The sequence below is a fragment of the Eubalaena glacialis genome, chromosome 8 (assembly GCF_028564815.1).
Source record: "Eubalaena glacialis isolate mEubGla1 chromosome 8, mEubGla1.1.hap2.+ XY, whole genome shotgun sequence".
Lineage (NCBI taxonomy): Eukaryota > Metazoa > Chordata > Mammalia > Artiodactyla > Balaenidae > Eubalaena > Eubalaena glacialis.
In genome coordinates, this window is record NC_083723.1 from 113,721,389 (window position 1) to 113,742,124 (window position 20,736).

The 20,736-nt window shown below is 41.2% G+C and overlaps 1 protein-coding gene across 1 annotated transcript in view; it reads right to left on the minus strand.

Moving 5' to 3' along the window:
• SVOPL (SVOP like) overlaps positions 1-20,736 on the minus strand; it is a 77,513-nt gene that overhangs the window by 33,824 nt on the left and 22,953 nt on the right. The window contains exons 9-14 of the mRNA XM_061198792.1: positions 20,170-20,298; positions 12,971-13,044; positions 8,770-8,975; positions 7,987-8,098; positions 7,186-7,267; positions 5,173-5,262 (exon numbers count right to left, since the gene is read on the minus strand). Coding sequence (XP_061054775.1) covers positions 5,173-5,262; positions 7,186-7,267; positions 7,987-8,098; positions 8,770-8,975; positions 12,971-13,044; positions 20,170-20,298 — 693 coding nt within the window. The remainder of the gene's footprint in view (positions 1-5,172; positions 5,263-7,185; positions 7,268-7,986; positions 8,099-8,769; positions 8,976-12,970; positions 13,045-20,169; positions 20,299-20,736) is intronic.

Genomic DNA, 20,736 nt, shown 5'->3' on the forward strand with positions numbered 1-20,736 from the left:
ATAAAAAAGAACGAAATCATGCCATATGCAGCAACATGGATGGACCTAGCGATTATCATACTAAGTGAAGTAATTCAGACAGAGAATGACAAATATCATATGATATTATTCATATATGGAATCTAATTTTTAAAAAGGATACAAATGAACTTATTTACAAAACAGACTCACAGATTTTGAAAACAAACTTATGGTTACCAAAGGGGAAACGGGGAAGGGATAAATTTGGAGCTTGGGATTAACATAAACACACTACTATATATAAAATAGACAACCAATAAGAACCTACTGTATAGCACAGGGAAATCTACTCAGTATTCTATAACAACCTATATGGGAAAAGAATCTGGAAAAGAATGAGTATATGTATATGTATAACTCAATCACTTTGCTGTACACCTGAAACTAACACAACATTGTAAATCAACTATACTTCAGTAAAATATAAAAATTAATTAAAATAAAAATAGATCTCATTAAAGTGGAAAGAATCACCCTATGAATAATGTTACCATAAATATCATGCTAACAACTGAATTCCAATAAAGTATTTTAAATCTATTAAAAAAATAAAAAGTATATAACTATGATCATATTTGAGTAAAATGTATATGCATATTTATATGTACATGTGCTTAGATATATTGCAAGGGCTTCATTAAAATATTTATATCCAGTTATCTCCAGTAAAATATTAGGGTAGTAAAATTTTATTTCTAGTTTTTAATTTTTGTGTTTTCAGTGCGAAAGAAGAAAAAATCACGTGGTCAAATTGCTTTTGGAAATCTCTTAAATCACTGAAAATACAATAAACACAAATGTATTTATGAACCACACTTGACATTGACAAAAACTTTCTCCTTGACCAAACCCTAGCCAGGCTTTTCTAAGCTGCTTCTCACCTAGGCCTCAATCTTGGTATATAAAGATTTGAACAAAGACTAACAGTTTCTAACAGCTCAAAGCCACACCCCTCGGATGACCCTAGCTCTCTTAAAAGTGCCTACCTGAACATACTCAAGGCTTCCAAAAAATTTACTGTTTGTTCCGATCGATACCTGGAGATAGGGCTCCTGTCTGGGTTTCACATGGACCAACCCCTCTTACCACTTTTTGCCGATTTTCACTTCCCTTTCTCTATTGAGACCTTCCTTGTCCTATTCCCTCTTCTCCCTTTAAAAATCCCAGTCACCTCCGTATAAATCAATGTTGAATTCAGTTCACACTGGACTCTTTTTCCCTACTGCAATAATTACTAATCAAAATCTGTCCCTACCACTTTAACTAGTGTCTGACCTTATCTTGGACAACATAGTTTCTCAGTAAGTTTACTGCTTACTAGGAATCACTAATGAAACTATGAAATGGATAGATTTCTTATTCCCATTAACTGGTGAAGTTCTGTGTATCATCTTATGCATTGATTCATTGTTTCCATGCTTCTGGGGAAGGTCAGGAATTCAACAGGACAACAAAATCATTGTTCAGCTGTGACAATTCAATTAGGGTTTTTTGAAACCCTTGAAAATTAAAGGTTTGTCTTTCATCCTTGTCTAGTTTTTTTTTTTTTCCTGGGAAGAAATTAAAATTTTTTATGTAATATTTCCCTCTATAAGAGAAATGGTTTTCCAGAATTCTGAAATCTCCCTTTTCATTTGAGTACATGGCGATGTGAAATTAGAGTCTTACGATAAGCTTGTTCCTCCCTTGCCCTCTCCCAATCCCCTGCCAATTCACTCTTCAGCAACCAGAGTGCTCTTTGTAAATTGCAAAACTGATCATGACACTGCTTAACACCCTTCAATTACTTCCCCCTCCTCCTAAGAAAAAAAATCCGAAGTATGCCTGCAAGGCACACTCTCTCCCTGTACTTCTCTGCACTTTGCTCATCACAGCTATTTTCTATTCCGAGAACACACCAAGGTCGTCCCGTCCCCAGGACTTTGGACCAGATGTCATCCCACCTGAAATGCTGTTACCCTTTACAAGTTGTCAGCTTCTTATACTTCAGGTCTCAACTCCAAAGTCACCTACCCAGAGAGGCCTTGCCTCTTTTTATAATTTTTTTAAATTGAAGTACAGTTGATGTACTTTATTACATAAGTTACATACAGGTGTACAATACAGTGATTCATGATTTTTAAAGGCTACTCTCCATTTATAGTTACTCTAAAATATTGGGTATATGAAGCCTTGTCTTTTAAAAAGGCCTGTCCCTCATGGAATGTATGGATTTTAATTCAATTTATCTTTCAGTAAAGGAATTTTGAGCCAAAAGAGGGGGTGGGAGGAAGGCCTGTCATCCCTTTCACTCATTATCATTGCCTCCCAACATACTTTCAAGTTGAGTGCTTTACAGATATGCAAATAATTAAGATACGCAAATAATTAATTTGAATCATCTTAATTTTGTGCATATTTGTAAAGTACCCAACTTGAAAGTCAGCCTCTTGAGAGCAGGAATCTTGTGGTGGTGTGCTGCGAAATGTTTAACAGGCTTTCCAGAAAGAGTCCTTATGGTAGCATTTGCCTGTGGCCATGGGATAAAAACCACCACCGTGCTAATTTCAAGCTACAACGTGACATCAACTAGCTTGCAAAGTAATTTCCTGAAAATTTAACAATCAGCTTTCACAAGCCACTGCAGGCCAGTTCCAGCACACCACTGGACCCTGGTCTGGCTTATTTACTGCTGTAAATAAAGAGAACAATGCCAGGCACAGAGTAAGCGTGCAATAAATGCTGGTTGAACGTTGAACTGGGATAAATTCTTCTTTTTTTTTTTTTGGCCATGCCTCGCGGCATGCAGGATCTTAGTTCCCCGACCAGGGATCAAACCCGCGCCCCCTGCAGGGGAAGTGTGGAATTCCCTTATAAATTCTTGCTTCTACTCTATCAAATATAGATTGTAGCTTATGGAGTCCTTTTTGGCATTCTAACTGCCAGACTGTGAAAGAGGCAGTCTGTAGAACTTGTAGAGAATTACCCTGAAAACAACTTGTCGAATGAGTCACCAAAATAAGTTCCTAAATGAAGGACAAAAGAAAGCGGAGGAGAAAGGGAAGGGGAGTGGGAAGGGAAGGAAGAGGAGGAAGAAGAAGAATTAAGTGAAAGTAAAGTCAATTTCCTTACTGATGGCCACACCTCTCATTGGTCCCCAGACCAACAGCGTCAGATTCACTCTGGATTCCTGCTAAAACTGTAGGTGATGGTCCCATATACAGAATCAGAATCTCTGGGTGAAGTCCAGGAATCTTCATGGTATCAAGTTACCCTAGTAACTCTGATATGCACTGAAGCTTGAGAACCGCGTCCAAGGGTACACTGACAGATGAGCTCATGAGAGTGTCACCAAGCCCCACTCCAAACCCAGGCAAATATTCTACGAGCAAACACAAAGCTTCCCAGATTCGAACTTCCCATCCTAAACCTGGTGAGGAATGCAAAACATTTCAATTGCATAGTGATTGAAATAACTCAACTGGACTTAAATATTTCTCAGTAACAGAAATACTCTTGTTGGAATATTTAGCATTTGGCCTTGATGCTATTGATCATCGTTATGGTTATTAGCTAACACTTATTGAGGGCTTACTATGTGTCAAATGTTGGGCTCAGTGCTTTGTATGTATTAATCTCATTCAATACAGAGAGGAAACCTACGTAGTGGGTGCTACTGTTTATCTTCATTTTACAGATGAGGGGGGCATAGAAAGTTGGGGGACTTCACTGTGAAGAGTTGAGAACTCCCCCAGCAGGATGCTAACCAGAACAAAGCCCTGTGCCCCAGGAGACCTGCTCCTAGTTGAGATATTCTCTGGTCCACAAAGTCACCAAAAGCAGGGTGGCCTCAAAGATAAATGCCTACAAATACCAGAGAAAATGTTCCAAGTGGTTGAGAACCAAGAGACTCTATTCCTAATTAAAGCTTGGAAAATAAACTCTACCTCGGTCTGATCATCCAGAAATAGGATCAATATTTTCCTGCTGCCTTTCACTGTTATGTTCTTTTCCGAACATGGTGAAATAATAAGTGCAAACGAACTGTGAAAAGCAAAACTGCAAGACCAAAACTGCCCTCATTTTTAATTAAGTAGGCAAAATAGTCCCAAAATAGTTTTAATAAGGGTGGTAGCAAAATCCCTTTAAATTATAAGGGATACACATTACAGTCTGTTTAGCCCATGTCAACCCCCTTTCTCTGAAAACTGCTCCTCCCCGGTTGCATTCATCCATAAGCCTGACTCTTGGCCACAACTGATTTAGCTCAACTATGAACAACTGACCAGGCCCAGCCGAGTGAGATGCCAGAGAGAGCATCCTTCTGGGATGCAGAGAGGGCTTTGGTGTCTTCTGGTGCCTGGATCTAAGGATAGATGTTTGGGATTTGCGGGGCAGCCATGTCCGTGGACAAGTATAGCACAGTGGTCTTGAGGGAGTACAGCCTGAATGCTCAGTGGCCCTGGGCCCCAGATAGATGTGAGGGGGACAGAGCCTGGGTCCCTGACAGCCCTCACTGCCTGGATCAGGCCCACCCAAGGCCCAGCCTCACTCTTGTCTTTGGCTGCAGCCAGCTCAGGTGGATTTCCATTTCTCGTGGCCAAAAGAGAATGATCAGGGCAGAGGGGGAAGCTGTTTGGCCCTCTGAGGAACCATGGCCATGTGGGTCACCATATCTGCCTCTGTTTCTCTCCCGAAACAGGGCCCATCCAACGGTCCAGATCACCCCTGGATTTTCTCCCAGCCTGTGCCTGGTTTGTCCACATGCTGGACTTAATCTGCCCAGGGCCACCTCCTTGCACCCTGGTTCAGCCTCCCTGCACTTCTGTGCTCTGGTTTTCAATTGCACCCTTGACAGTGTCAGGGTTGGAGCTCACTGTCGTTCAGCTGCTCCAGCTCCTTGTGTCATCCATGTCTTTTGCATCCTCCCCCAACAATGTCCAGCAAAATCTAAACCCTGCATGCAATGCAATACATGCTATTGACTGGAAGCCTGGAAGCATTAATTTAGCCTCTTTTCCCAGCCAAATTAACCAGACAATGGGAAAACAACACCTCAAGGAAACTCAAGTAAACAAATTCTTGGTTAAACCCTTAACCTGAAGGGAGCCAGGTCCCTCTTTCCCCACCTCCCTTAGACATATCCTCCCTACAGAGACACCTGGGCTGTACCTGGGATATAAATGGCGCCACCATCGCACCAATGCGACACAGGGATCCACTGGTCCCCATCCCCAAAGCGCGCATCGTTGTGGGGTAGACCTGGAGTAGAGAAGCGTAGAAAGCATCAGTTAGTGTAAACCCCTCTTTCCCAAGTCCTCTGCCCTTCCCTCCACAGGTCAGGCTTTGGTATATACAAAAGGCCAAATATTCTATATGGATATATAGGATATAGAAGATGTTCATTTTCTCAGGTATACAACTTTGAATTTTAACAATATCAGAAAATAAACACTTAGAAATTATCCTTTAAGTGAGCAAATTCCAAAATATGTGTTTAATATTCCAAACGTAATTTTAGAAAGGTACTTGCAATCAGACAGAAGATTTCCACTTTAGAGCTATAAACGTATAAAGGTGGTTCTACTGAATGGAAAGAAAATACTCCCCAAATAATAACAATCCAACCAAACCTTTAATACAGATACAGTGAAAAGAATCGACGAGAGTGCCACATACATGCTACACCATTCACCATGTTTGTGTTGCAAGATCTTATGGCGCAGTCTACTTTCTTGCTGCAACTTTCTTGCATTTATAGTAAAACCTCATTAATCTGTACTTCACTGATTCAGAGTTCTTAATAAATAAGCAAATAGTATTTAATAAAGAAGATTTTAAGGAGAATATATGAAAGAATGCTTCTTTTAATTTTAGAAATTTTTCTCTTAACGCTATAAATACTGATCAGTTTTCATCAATTCACTAAAGCAAAGCACGTGGCCTCTTTACTTGGCCGCATCGTGTTACCCACCATCTGCCAAATGCAAAACACAAGATGCTTTCCTGCCCCGGGGGGCACTGCTATATTTATAAGAATGTCTGGGGGTGGAGTGTCTTTTCACAGAGGTTTTTTCTAGAAAATGAGGCTGCTGGCTATTGAAAACAATGGATTCAGATACATACAGATGATCTTTGCTCTAATATCAATTTTTTTTGTTCATTTGTGACAATTCTAGGAGATGAAATAATAGAAGACAGCAACTTCAGGTACACTTTTTTTTTTAAGCAATAAGTATCAGGGAAAAAATACTTAGGAACGACCCTTTAAATGAACACATCCCAAAATATGTTAAATTGAATATTCCAAATATAATTTTAGAAGCACACCACAATACACATAGACTTTTAAGTTCACAAATTCACAATAATTTTAGAAGATTGTTAATGGAACTAAATGAAATACTACATATATGTCAAATGTGTCATAATTTCCTATTTTTATCTATGTGAGGGGAAAAGAATCTTTTTCTCTGTGGTTTTGATATGTCATCTGTATTCTAAACAGACTTCTACCTTTCCCAAGATGAAGATGAATGCAGCTTTAGCAGTCCCTATAACACCACTTTCTCTGGCTCAACGAAAGGCAAAACCAGTTAAATTACTAAGTTTCCTACTCAGATATTGCTTATTTCTAGGAATATTTGCTCTTTAAAATGGTGGTTTCTGAGAAGCTCCTCAGAAGTAGATGTATTAAGTAGATATAGTAATTCAATAAATTAAGAATAAATTACTATTATATTCGAATTTAAGCTACCTACAACAAACAACAGACAGAGTGGGATGTGATCTTTCAAAAGAATAAAGGTGAAAAATACATTCTAATTTTCAAAAGGGAGAAATAAGGTGTTTTACATTTTATCAGCAACATGCAGGTACCGGGCCCTATCCCTATTTCTTCGGGAAGCACGGTATGAGGGCAAGAGTTGTTTTTTACATGGATGCAGTTTAGTGAGAAAGGGAGAAGGTCCTATCTTTCTTCTTAGAGACTGGCTTTCACTAGACCCCATGGGGCAGGAGAAAGGCCACATCAAATAAACCTTCTGGTGTCATCTTAATAGGATGTTTTTAGAAAATCATCAAAAGTCAACAGAAGCCAGGGATGCGTGATCTATAGACAAACACCTGCTCTAAGTAGCTCACCTCGCACACCTTGATGTAACCAACCCCTTCCCCAAAACTAACCTCAGCGGTGTAAATGTAGATGGTGTTGAAGTTGGACGCCACCAAAGCCCTCAGCATGAAGAGGAAGCCGATGAGGCCGGCACTAGGGAACCAGAAGCGAGACGTTACCAAAGGCAACACGGAGGGCCTTCCGGGGCCCCGACCCCAGTACGTGACAGATGCCAACACACATCCCTGAAGACCGGGTCCCGAGGGAGGTGCTGCCCCTCAGCTGGCCTGACTGTGGGGTCCTAAAGCAAAAGCCTGACTCAATCCTTCAATCCTGTTCCCCCAAAGTGTGCCGTTCCAGCCCAGCCCCCCAAGGTGAGCACACCTCTGCCACCACCCTTGGAAAATGGTACAGACAGTTTGCAGAATAAGTCATATATATTATAAATGAGGCCCACTCTAGGGTCACAAAATCAGAGTGCAATGAATTTTCCCACCACAGGTATGCTGTCTACATCACTATCTTGACAACGTGCAGGTCATTTGGTAAACAACCGGCGTCTCCATTCTCCAGGAAGCTTTGCATAAAGATCCTAAATATCTTGCTAAGCGAACAGAATACTCCCACGCTGGTACCCATGTCCTGTGGGTGCTGAAGATGGACCTGGCTCAGGAGGAAGAGGGGAGTGGGAGGGGCAGGGGCAGGTACCAGGGGCTTGTTTGATCGTTCTAGTCAAACGAGCAGCCTGTACTCTACTCTCTTGGTGAAAGGGACTTGCCCCTAACCTCCACTGAAGGCCATGGGTCAGGAGACCTCATTTTAAAACCACTGCACAAAACTAGATTGCATTAAAGCAACCAGACAGCAAATACCTTGAAGTGCAAATATTGAGGAGAAGGAAGAATAAAGCTGTACATCCCATGGTAATAGAAAGGCTCAGCCGTCTTCCCAGGAAATTAATGCCCAGGATATTTAAAGGATTCACTAGGAAAAAAATGACAAAGACAATTTTCAGAACCTTGAAAGCAAATGGCACTTATTAAGAATGGCATGGATTCCTCCCTGTCATTTCAGAAAGAAGCAACTTAATCCAAACGTCATGCGTATTCCAGCCAAGACCCAGTCACACTGTCATCAACTTCATGACTCCTTCAATATGCTTTTCCCACGGGGATCCGAGAATGACAAGCACTGGAGTATATGAAGGATATTTTATGCCCAGGATGCTTATTACAGCATGTAGGTCTATTGTAAACTGCCAACTTGCTAGACCTGTATTTTAAATGTTTAATACTGTTTTTCAAATTCAAGGTGCCATTGATTTTTAAGTACCATTATTTTATGTCTATTAAAGCAGAAACAGTGCTTCCAACTGAAATCTAACAAGCCATTGTGAGACACATCCCAGTTTCAGAGATGTTACAATGTAGGGGAATGCATCTTAGAATTCATACGATGCACTAATTCAAAGCTCCACTCCTCCAGACTTCTCCCCACACTGATCTGCACTGGAGACACCTCAGCATGATTTGGGGACTCGTCCATTTCTACCAAGGAGTCAAGTGTATGACAGGTCACTCTTCTCTCCTCTGAGACTCTGAGTTGCATGTCCCCCACCCAAAACAGAGAGCCACCCAATACAGAGAGATACTTACGAGCAATTTCGCCAACGGTGCTGATAATCATGGTCTGGTAGTCGGAAGGGGCAAACACCTGGCAGTGGCAGGGGCTCTGGCTCTCCTCCGAGACCCCTACGGTCACCACTGCCTCCGACTCCGACCGCGAGCCACAGACCAGGTCCTGCTCCAGCAGCTCCGCACTGGCCAGGATGACCCCGTAGTAGGCGAAAGAGATGCCCAGCCTGGAAGAAAAGATGGACATTAGCAAAGGCTGTCACCAGGCCTGAAGGAGGGGTAGCACCGTGAGAGGTGGGGAGACGTGGGGAGAGCTTCTCAGGTGGAAGGCACGCTGTAGGGAGGGGAGGGGAGTGGAAAGTGGGGACACGTTTCAAGGGGATACCAGGGGGTGGCCTTCAGCGGAGGCTGTATGGTGGGAAATGGATTTGCAAGAAAAAGCAGGATGGAACTAGATGGGGGAGGACCCCTCAGGCCAGGAAGAATTTTTTAAGAGGCAGAACAGAACCAACACTGCGTTGAAACCGTCTCCCTCATTCTACAGCTTATGTACTGTTACTTTAGCCCTGACCATAAAGAGTTAAATATTAGAGAAATGTTGCTTGTGCCCCAACAGCTTATTAAGTTCCCTGAAGAAAGTTCCCATCCCAGGTGGTCCCGGGTTAGTTATGGCTACTATTTGTAGATAAGTTCGTTTTCAGCTAGCAAATAAGCAGAGATAAGTGTGGTAAAGTAAAGATAACTGCTAACGACTTGAAGTTTTGCAGGAGCCTTGTGATGCAGCCTTGTGAGCAAGCAGAACAAAGAAATGTTATGCTTCCCTTGAAGGCCAGGTGGCTCCAGGAAGTCTTCAACCCACCTTTACCCTTTAATCTTGACCCCTCCCGCTTCCCCTTTTCCCTTAGCATAAAAGCAGCCTGAATTCTCTTCCAAGTTAAGATGGTTCTTTAAGAGTTTAGTCCACCATCTTCTCCGCCTGTTGGCTTTCGGAATAAAGTCGCTATTACTCGCCCCAACACATTGTCTCTTATTGGCCTGTCATGTGGCAAGCAGGAGGAGCTTAGACCCCGCAACAGTTTGTTTTCTGCAGCTGCTGCAACAAGTTAGCACAAACCCAGTGCTTTAGCACAGTGAGTATCTCACAGTTCTGGAGGTCCGCAGTTCAGCAGCTCTGGCTGACTTCTCTGCTCGGAGTCTCACGTGGCAGAAATGAAGGTGCGGGCAGGGCTGCTCTACTTTCTGGGGAAGAATCCATCTCCAGGCTCACCCAGATGGTTGGCAGAATCCAGCTGCACGGGGGTGTAGAACTCGTGTCCATTTCCTTGCTGGCTGTTGACCAGTGGTTTTCAGCTTCTGCAGGCTTCCTTCATTCCTTGTCTGTGAAGCCAGCAACAGCAGGTCGCGTCCTTCTCATGCACTGAAGCTCTCCTTCTGCCTCACCTCACGCTTTCTCTTCTGCCGCATCTCTGACTCCAGCTGGAGAGATTTCTCTACTTTTAAAGACTCAAGTGATAATATTGAGCCCACCTGCCTAATTCAGGATACTCTCCCTATTTTAAGGCTCGTAACCTTAATTACATCTACAGTCCCTTCACGTCTACATCCAAATTAGTGTTTGATTGAATCCCCAGGTGTTGGAACTCTTGGGCATCATCTTAGAATTCTGCCTTTCGGACGCCATGAAGCTACGGAAGGTTTTTGCTTTTGCTTGATGTTTTCTTACTATCTTTTTTTCTGTCTATTCTTTAATAGATATTTTTATTGAGATATAAACATAACATACAGAAAAGTTCCTATATCAAAGTCAAGAAAAAGAATATCAGGGGAATTCGCTGGCGGTCCAGTGGTTAAGACCCTGTGCTTTCAATACCGAGGGTCCGGGTCCGATCCCGGGTCAGGGAACTAAGATCCCACAAGCTGCTTGGCGAAAAAAAAGAAAAAGAAAAAGAATATCAGCCTCCCAGAATCCCCCCTCATGCCTCTCTCATTTTTACAGAAATGGTTGTAAAAGCCACGTGTAAAAGACAGATGCGGACAATCAAGGAAAATCACATATGATCTGCATAGTGGACGATATTAAAGTGATGATTGTTAATCTCGTTGGTGTGATTTTAGGATTGGAATCATCTAAGAAAATGTCCTCAAGTAGTTGAGATTCTTAATGAAGTATCTGGGGATGAAATGGCATGAAGTCTAGGGCCTGCCTGAAAATACTTCAGAACAGAAAAAAACAGCTGAAGTAAATATGTGTAGATATCAGTGATTGTCAGATCTGGGCAATGAATAAATCAGGGTTCATCATGGTATCCTCCCTACTTTCATGTGCGTTTAAAAATTCTCATAATGAAATATTGAAGAAGAAGACAATAATCACAATATTTCTCCTTGTTATTAAGGTAGCTTTAATATTTTTTTTGTTTAATTTCCATATATTAAGTGTATTTTTTTTTCAGTCACACCACGCAGCTTGCGGGATCTCGGTTCCCCGACCAGGGATTGAACCCAGGCCACGGCAGTGCCAGCGCCAACTCCTAACCACTAGTCTACCGGGGAATTCCTCAAATATTAAGAGTATTTTAAAAATTAAAGAGTCTCAAGAGGAGACGCCAACCTATTTTTAGTGATTATATCTGGGAATGGCAAATAGACAACCACTTTCCTGAATTCAAACACTATAGATTAGTTTCCACTCTTTTGAATCTTTATATAAATGGAACCACATAATATGTATTCTGTGTGTCTGACTTTCTTTGCTCATTATTACATTTGTAAGATTCAGCCATGTTGAGCGCAGAGCACCAATTTTCTCATTTTTATTACTGTGTAGTATTCTATTTTATGAATATAACAGAATCTATCCATTATACCTGTTGATGGGCATGTGGGTTGTTTGTAGTTGGAGTTGTTACAAATAATATAATGCTAGTTTATTTTACTATGTATTTCTGTTGGGTATAAATCTAGGAGTAGAATTGCTGAGCCATAGGCTATGCATACTTCCAACTGTAATAGAAACCTCTAAACAGTTTTCCAAAGTGGTTGTACTAATTTGAATGCCAATCAGGAGGGCAGGAATATTCCAGTTACTTTACATCCTTCCCAACGTGGTCAGTCTTGTTAATTTCATTAAAAAAATTTTTTTTAAAGTTATCTTTTCAAACTTTTTTCTTTTTTTTAATTTATTTTTGGCTGCGTTGGGTCTTCATTGCTGCATGCGGGCTTTCCCTAGTTGCAGCGAGCGGGGGCTACTCCTCATTGCAGAACACGGGCTCTAGGTGTGCAGGTTTCAGGAGTTGCAGCATGCAGGCTCAGTAGTTGTGGCACACAGGCTTAGTTGCTCCTCGGCATGTGGGATCTTCCCGGACCAGGGAGAAGACCCTTGTCCCCTGCATTGGCAGGCAGATTCTTAACCACTGCACCCCCAGGGAAGTCCCCAGTCTTTTTAATTTTAGCCATTTGGGTGGATTTGTAATGGCGTCTCATTTGGTTTTAATTTGCATTTCCCTGGTGCCTGTAAGGTTGAACATGTTTCATATGTTTATTTGATACACATTTTTGGTCAAGTGCCTGTTCAAGTCTTTTGCCTATTTCTCTACTGGGTTGTGTATGTTTTTCTTGTTGAAAAAAAATTATATAATAGAAATATATATTAATAATATATAGAACATGTATATATAATTTGTTGGACATATATATTGGAAATTTCTTCTCTCAATTGGTGGCTTACCTTTCAGGCTCTTCATGATTTCTCAGGACACAGAGTTCCTAATTTAATGCAGGCAAACTCATCAATCTTTTCCTTTAGAGTTAGCACTTTTTGTGTCCTGCTTAGAAAATCTTTGCTTACTCAAGGTCATGGCTGCATAGAGAGGACCACTGAGTCTATTCCTTTGAATTTGATTCTCAGTGACCTCAAAGGATCAGTTCCTGGAATGTGGTGAGGGAAGAGACCAGGCTGCAAACGGTTAGTACAGAGCTCATACACTCAGATGAAAAATTTAAAAACTGTAGATGATTTGGATTTTTTTTCTTTCTCTTTCTTTTTATATTGTTATTTTATATCTATTTTTTGGTTGGTGGTATTAGCAGAAAGATAAAGCATTGCTGGTGTCTGCCTTGTGTTTTCTCCCCAGAGCACTCAGAAGGGATTTACTTCAGTGGGCTTTCTCCCACTGAAATGCTTGTTTATTTAAACCTAGCTTTGAAATAATACCATTCTTACCATATGACCCAGATCTGTAACGTGGTCCGTAAATATTTAGCATCCAATAAGTCTGTAAATCTTCCTCTTTTTTCCTGGGGTAGTGAAAGGGGAGACAGAACAGATTTCGTGGGTTAAAGACAGGCAAAGGTGACTCTAATCTTTTAAATCACAGAAAATAAGAACAACATGGGACTGTGGCAGGGTGAGATAGCCACTCAGCTCCCCGGAGACTCCTCACATAAATACTGTTTTTAACACATTCATCTCAGCCAATCAGTCTTTGCATACTTTTTATTATCATTGTCAAGTACCAAAACTCATTGAATTTAAGATTCTAACCCTTTCACTCTTCCTCTTCTCACCAGTGCTGGCGAGAGGTGGGGTGGAGTATGGAAAATAGGAGTATACATGAAATGCAACTATAAAACTGATGGGAGAGTCTTTTAACATTAAGATGAAAAAACCTAACATTAAAAAAGAGTGTGAGGCTTGTGCAAAAAACAAGCAGCCTAAATTTGAAAAGAGGATACAGTGCCCAATTTCTTTGTGTGTCTTTAGGGTAATTTGTAAAAGTTCTTGTCCATAGTCAGTGCCTACTAAGTATGTTTGGATCAAAATAAATAAGGATGGGTTATATATGATTGGGCAGTAATGGATTTTTATGTAAAGCTAGGAATGCTTGGGGGGTGGAGGAGGTGCTCAGTTGAAAACCAACTATTCTTTTCTCACAAATTGACCTGGGATTACAGGCCCCCCTAGGGAGTCCAGAAGTGTGGTCTGGGAGTCCTGGATTTTATCGTCACCGAAAGAGCTTGCAGAGAACTTAGAGGTCTTTTGCCCCACACACCCCCCGCCCCCAACTTTCAGGCTCAGCTCCTGGATTTCATTGTGGGAGGACTTGAGCAACTGACACTCCACTTTCATCTGCTTTACGTATCGGGGCTCTGGTTACTCATCTTTGGAAAACCTCTAATCTAGCCCTATCCTCCCATTTTCCAACACAGAATATATGGCCCAGAGCGGGTAAGTGACCTGCCTAAGATCACACAGCTGTTTGGAGGCAGAGCCAGTCTGGACTCCCAGTTTCCCGTGTACCATTCCTGAGTCCTGCCCATCTGCCTCTCTGCCATGTCTCCTGGGTTTAGATGTGACTATGGTCCCCTCACCGCCCCAAGTGTCATTGGAGAGTCATGTCATTATAAAATATATACATTTTATCCTAATAAGTCATTTGGTTCTGAACCTTTGGTTGCAATCCAAATGGGTGGACTTATTCACCTCCTGCATGGTGTGACCCGTCCTCAGACAGCCCCCAAAGCCTTTCATCTCAGCGTCTTGGGAGTGAAGCTGCAGAGGCTCCACTGCCCATAGCATCTTGCCCAGCCTCCTCTGCATGGCACTCTGACGGCCACCAATGTGACCAAACTCACTGCGCATTCCCACCTTTGGTCTCACACTGTTCCTCCTACCATCAGTGGCCTTCTTCTTCCCCTGAGGCTGCCTCTCCTTTCAGTGCGCAGTGTCTGCCCCACTTCTCTCTGAAGGTGGCTCCCACTGGCTTACGGTCACCTCTCCGCTCGGATCCTACACACTCTGCTACCTGGGCCACTCACCTGGTTCTAAGCATCTGGGCTCTGTTTTGTTATTGATTCTTTCCTACGTGCGTCTCATCTCTCTAACCAGATTTAAGAGACCTGAAGGCAGGGTCTATTGTTTATAGCTCTGTATCCACAGGGCCTTGCTCAATAGACCACTGTGGAGAAGAACAAGATCATCTAATGGGCATGATGGATGGAGGCAGCAAGCTGAAGTCAAGAGAAGTAAAGTGGGAGGAAGAAGGGAGGAGGAGAAAGGGGAAGGATGTACAGTGAGAGGGAGGAGGGAGGAAGGAGAATGTTGAGGGACCGCTGAGAATATAGAGAGGCTGGAGGAGGGAGGGCGGTTCTTATGAGAATTGTGTTACTCCAAATTCATATGTTGAAGTCCTAACCCTCAGAGTGGGGCTGTATTTGGAGATGGGGTCTTTAAAGAGGTCACTGGGGAATTCCCTGGTGGTCCAGTGGTTAGGATTTGGCGCTTTCACTGCCTGGGCCCTGGTCGGGGAGATTAAGATCCTGCAAGCTGCATGGTGCAGCCAAAAAAAAAAAAAAAGAGAGGTAACTGAGCTAAAATGAGCTCATTAGGGTGGACTGTAATCCAATTATGACTGATGTTCTTATGAAAAGAGGAGATTAAAACACAGACATACACAGAGGGAAGATGATGTGAAGACACAGGGAGAAGATGGACATCTAAAAGGCAAGGGAAGGGACCTCAGAAGAAATCAGCTCTGCAACACATTGACCTTGGATTTCTAGCCTCCAGAATTGTGAGAAAATTAATCTCTGTTGTTTAAGCCACCCAGTGTGTGCTATTTTGTTGTGACAGCCCAAGTGAACTAATACACAGTGGCAGAGGGAAGGTGGTGGAGGGAGGACGGGTATGAGGGATGGGGGATAGGAGGTGGAGAAGGAGGGTGGAGGGGGAGGGAAAAGGAGGAGGAAAAAAGGAAAGAGGAGAGAAGTAACCTCGGTGCTCTTCAGTCTTGGAACAACTACTGGGTTCAAAGGAAAAAATACGCATCAAAAATGGTTGGAATTGGACCCTCATGATCATTCAACTGTCCATGGTTTTGAGTTAATTGTCTCTGCTAAGATTTTTTTCTCTCTCTGCAACCAATTTTATTTTTTATATATTGACAATCAAAATTTCATAGCCACTTAAAGATTATGTGCCAGTCTCTTCAAAGCATAATCACTTCCTTCATTTAATCATTGTTGCCTAGCAACTAATTAGTCTTCCCACCATGCTTTGCATGATAAGATGTAATTGTCAGTATCTTGGTAGGAAGGTGGGAGTTATCCGATACTGCCTACTAGTAGGGTCCTGACCTCTGAACCACAAGAGCTTATTTCCAAACTCCAGAAAATAAATTAGCATAACAGAATCATCCTTAATTCTTTGGAAGAAAGCTTGAGTTTCTTTCTTTGTTTTTGGCCACACCACACAGCACACGGGATCTTAGTTTCCCAGTCAGGAATTGAACCCGTGCCCCCGGCAATGGAAGCACAGAATCCTAACCACTGGACCGCCAGGGAGCTCCCCAGAAGTCTGAGTTTCTTATTTCCCAATTAGGTTTTGAGGCATGTGTAATAATTAGGGGAAACACTCCACAAGGCAAAGTGAGAATACCTTACCAAACTACAATTGTGAGTGTGGGGAAGTTTGGGACATTTAATCCTCATTTTTGCATTATTATTGAGCACACTCTATCTCACACTTAACACGTCCAGCAGCAGGCCAGGTGGCAGTGGGATTACAATGTTTTTGTCATCAGTGATGTCCTGGGAAACCAGTCAGAAACACCCAGAAAAGCCTACCTCTCACTTGTGTGTAGGACACTTAAGAACTGTACATTTGGACATCACCTGTCCTGCTGTTGCCACACAATCCCTGAGAGAGTCAGATCTGGGGAGGCGGGTGGGGACAGCTGTTGCTGCTCTGGTCCCGGCTCAGGCATATGGAGCAAGAGCTGGGTCAAGAAGAGGCTCTGCCATAAAGTGGTGCAGCCACTGTGGAAAGCAGTAGGGCTATTCCTCAGAAGATGAAAAATAGAACTGCTGTATGATCCAGCAATCCCACCTCTGGGTAAATATCCAAAGGAAATGAAAATAGGATCTCAAAGAGATCTTCACTCCCACTTCACTTCCAAGTTGTTCTAGAAAACTAGGACTGAGAAAATAGCTTGGAAGATTCTGAAAAAGAACTTTGATAAGGGGTAAGTACCTTACTAAATATGAAAATTGTATTATAAAATACTATAATTAAGAGTGCTATATTAGACCAACAATTAACCTGTACCTTTTTCCCAAAGATATAAAATGCTCTATTTATTATATAATAAATCTCATATATATTTGAATCTACAAACCTATCAATTAGAACATAATATTCAACAATAGATTCAAATATATAGGGGATGGATTATTCAATAAAAATACATAAGTGCAACTGGTTAGCTATTTGGATATGACAAAGCTAGATCTGTACCATGCTTCTTATATCCAATTAAACTGACATAGATCCAACATTTACATATTAAATGTGAAACCAAATTAACCCAACAAAAAGAGAGGGATACAAGAATGCGGTTGTAAAAATTAAGTTTGACACCAATAAAAAAGTAATAAAAACATTAATAAATCTAAATAGATACTGACTTTAAAATAATGTCTAATTCAGGGCAACTTATGAACAATATGAAATTAAAATACCAGGCAAAAATGATTTGGAAGATGAGATGGGCAAATCAGAATGAACATGTTTAAGGTTCTTGTATTGTTCAGAAGGCAGATAAAGATACCAAATGACATTAGCTATTGTAGGTGCATATTTTCACTATTTAAGGGCTGTAATAAAAGAAATAGAATGCATAAATTCCAAGCCAGTAGAAGGAAATATGGGGGTAGGGGTTGGCGAGTGGAGCAAACTGAATCAATCTAATAGAAGGAGAAAGGAGAAAGAAAGCAGAAAAGGAAAGACACAGTTAAGAAGAAATAGAAAATGAACAACAGAGGTAGGTGCAAGTATGTCAGTAATCACAATAGATACAAATGGATCAAACTCATTATTAAAAGATACAGACTATCAGATTGAATGAAAAACAAGATCAGCTATTTACTTATAAGAAATATGTTTAAAGCAAAGCAACATAAACAAGCTAAAATGAAGAGCTAGAAAAAGGTACACCAGGAAAACATTAACCCAAACTAGTTCTGACATATTAGTATGAAAGAAAATAAAATTTAAGGCCCAAAGCACTATAAAGAAATATTTCAGGTAGTCAGATCAATCCACACACTGAATAAGTCAATCGTATGCTAGGATGCAGCAAGATAGCCTCAAACTATATGGAGTAAACTGTCAGGCCTATAAGGAGAAACTAACAAAACCATCGTCTTATTGAAAAACTGTTAGCTGAACCTGGCAAAATCTAGAACAGGTATCAGATATTTACATGGCACAATTATATTGAATATAACAATATATATGCTCAATGAGAACACATGTTCTACTTAAGCACACATGGAATATTAATAAAAAGTCACTATGTAGAGAACAAAAGAAGTCTCAATAAATTCCAAATAATTGATAACATGCTCTGGTCAAAATGCAATTAAATTAGAAACAAAGAATTAAAAAAATCATTAACAAATAAGTCATTGGTTAAAGAGAAACTCATAGCAGTTACAAAATAGAAATAAAAATAAAATTACTCTGTAGCAAAACTTGCTGAATGCAACTAAATGGTTTATTAAAAATCAAAAAGACTGAAAATAAATGAGCTAAATACTGAACTCAAGAAGCTAGAAGAACATAAAAAGCCAAAGAAGTAAACAAAATAAGGAGTAGAAATTAATGAGACCACCAAAAAAACCAATAAAGAGAAAAACAACAAAAACAAAAAAGCCCTCATTCTTTGAAGTTTAATAAAACAGACAAACCTCTAGTAAGAGGACCACAGAAAAAAGAAGGCACAAATAAACAATACTAAAGGTGAAAAAGAAGACATACACAGTAGATATTTGAAACAAAAGGGAACACTGGGAATAATTTTATACCAATAAATTGGAAAGCCCAGATGAACTGGGCAATTTTCTAAAATATATATTACCAAAATTGACTCAATCAAGAGTATTAAACTAAGTAGGCATTAACATTTACACAAACTGAATGATAGTTTTAAAACTCCTCTTTCTGATACCCCCCAATTATTCTGTTACCACTCACCTTAAAATAAATATTAGGGATAAACTACTTTACAGATAAGTTTTACTAAACATTCCAAGAGGTTAATTCCTATCTCACATAAACTGTCTTGGAGATGGCAGGACAGTGCTGGAAAGCTCTTCCAGGAGCCTGTGACTGACCTGCCTGCAGATGGGTGAAGTGGGTGGTCTGGGCTGGTGTGAGAAATGATTGCAGATTGACCTTGACAGTCCTGGAACCAATAGAATTTAAATGCCAAATTTTATTTTTAAAAATCATTTAATAAGGTTTATACGTTTGATATCAATAAGACAAGGTCAATACAAGGAAAATAAAATTATAAAACAACCTCTCCCCTATAAACAGTGGGGCTAAATCATGTGACTAGCTCTGCAAGGTGTTATTATTTCCATTTCATTGATGAGAAAAGTGATGGTAGGCAGTCAGAATGGCCATCATTAAAAAGTCTACAAATAATAAATGCTGGAGAGGGTGTGGAGAAAGGGAACCCTCTTATACTGTTGATGGGAATGTAAATTGATGCAGCCACTACGGAGAATAGTATGGAGGTTCCTCAAAAAACTAAAAATAGAGTTGCCATATAATCCAACAATCCCACTCCTGGGCATATACCCAGACAAAACTATAATTCAAAAAGATACATGCACCCCAGTGTTCATTGCAGCACTATTCACAATTGCCAAGACATGGAAACAACCTAAATGTCCATCAACAGATGAATGGATAAAGAAGATGTGGTACATATATACAATGGATTACCACTCAGCCATTAAAAAGAATGAAATAATGCCATTTGCAGCAACATGGATGGGCCTAGAGCTTATCATACTAAGTGAAGTAAGTCAGACAGAGAAAGACATATATCATATGATATCATTTATATGTGGAATCTAAAATATGACACAAATGAACTTATCTATGAAAAAAAACAAATTCACAAATATAGAGAACAGACTTGTGGTTGCCAAGCATGGGGGGCGGGGCAGGGGAAGGGATGGATTGGGAGTGTGGGATTAGCAGATGCAAACTATTATCTATAGGATGGATAAACAACAAGGTCCTACAGTATAAGACATGGAACTATATTCAATATCCTGTGATAAACCATAATGGAAAAGAATTATGAAAAAGAATATATATATATGTATAACTGAGTCACTTTGCTGTACAGCACAAATTAAACACAACATTGTAAGTCAACTGTACTTCGATAACATTGTTTTTAGAAAGTTGTAGTAGGTAACAGCACGACCTGGCTCACGGTGGAGATGGACTTAGTATCAGTTCCCTCAGCTCTTTTCTGCATTGGAGGGGTCAGTTGCCCTTCCTCTAGTCTTCCACCACTAAGGGGATTTCTGGCGACCCCTAGTTGGGGGAGAAGAACTCACCAGGATGGGCTCCACCAGCTTCCCCTCCGGCATGACTGAGCGGTTCATCTTGGCGATGCGCTCCAGTGTAACCAGGGCAGCCTGAGTGTTCCCGGTAGAGACATTGAACCGAGCAGATTCAGGAATAAACTGGGCACAGATGACAAAGAACACCAGAGTTGCAACTGCTGTGGACCCCAGAGGTACCACTATCACGGTTCCATACACTACACTGTCCCAGTTTCCCGAGATGGGAAAGGATGTAGCAAGCTTTACAGCACAAATAGAGCAGGTGTACTCTTGCAATCCTAGCGGAGCAAAAAGTTGCCTTCTCCTATCGTTGTCCCATCTCGGACGACAGTGGACTGATACTGAGCTTCACACCAGTTTGACCCAACCTACTTAACACAGTGAAATTCTTACATCCAATGTGTAAACAGCCGCTGCCCGGGGTCCCTGGCGCCTCTCCACTCCTCCATCACCCGGCCACTCCCCCAGGAATCCCAGGACCTCCCACAGTGCAAGAACCTAAAGGGTGACCATGGCAGGGCCTCCAGCACCCACGAGTGGAGGAACCAGCCTGATTGT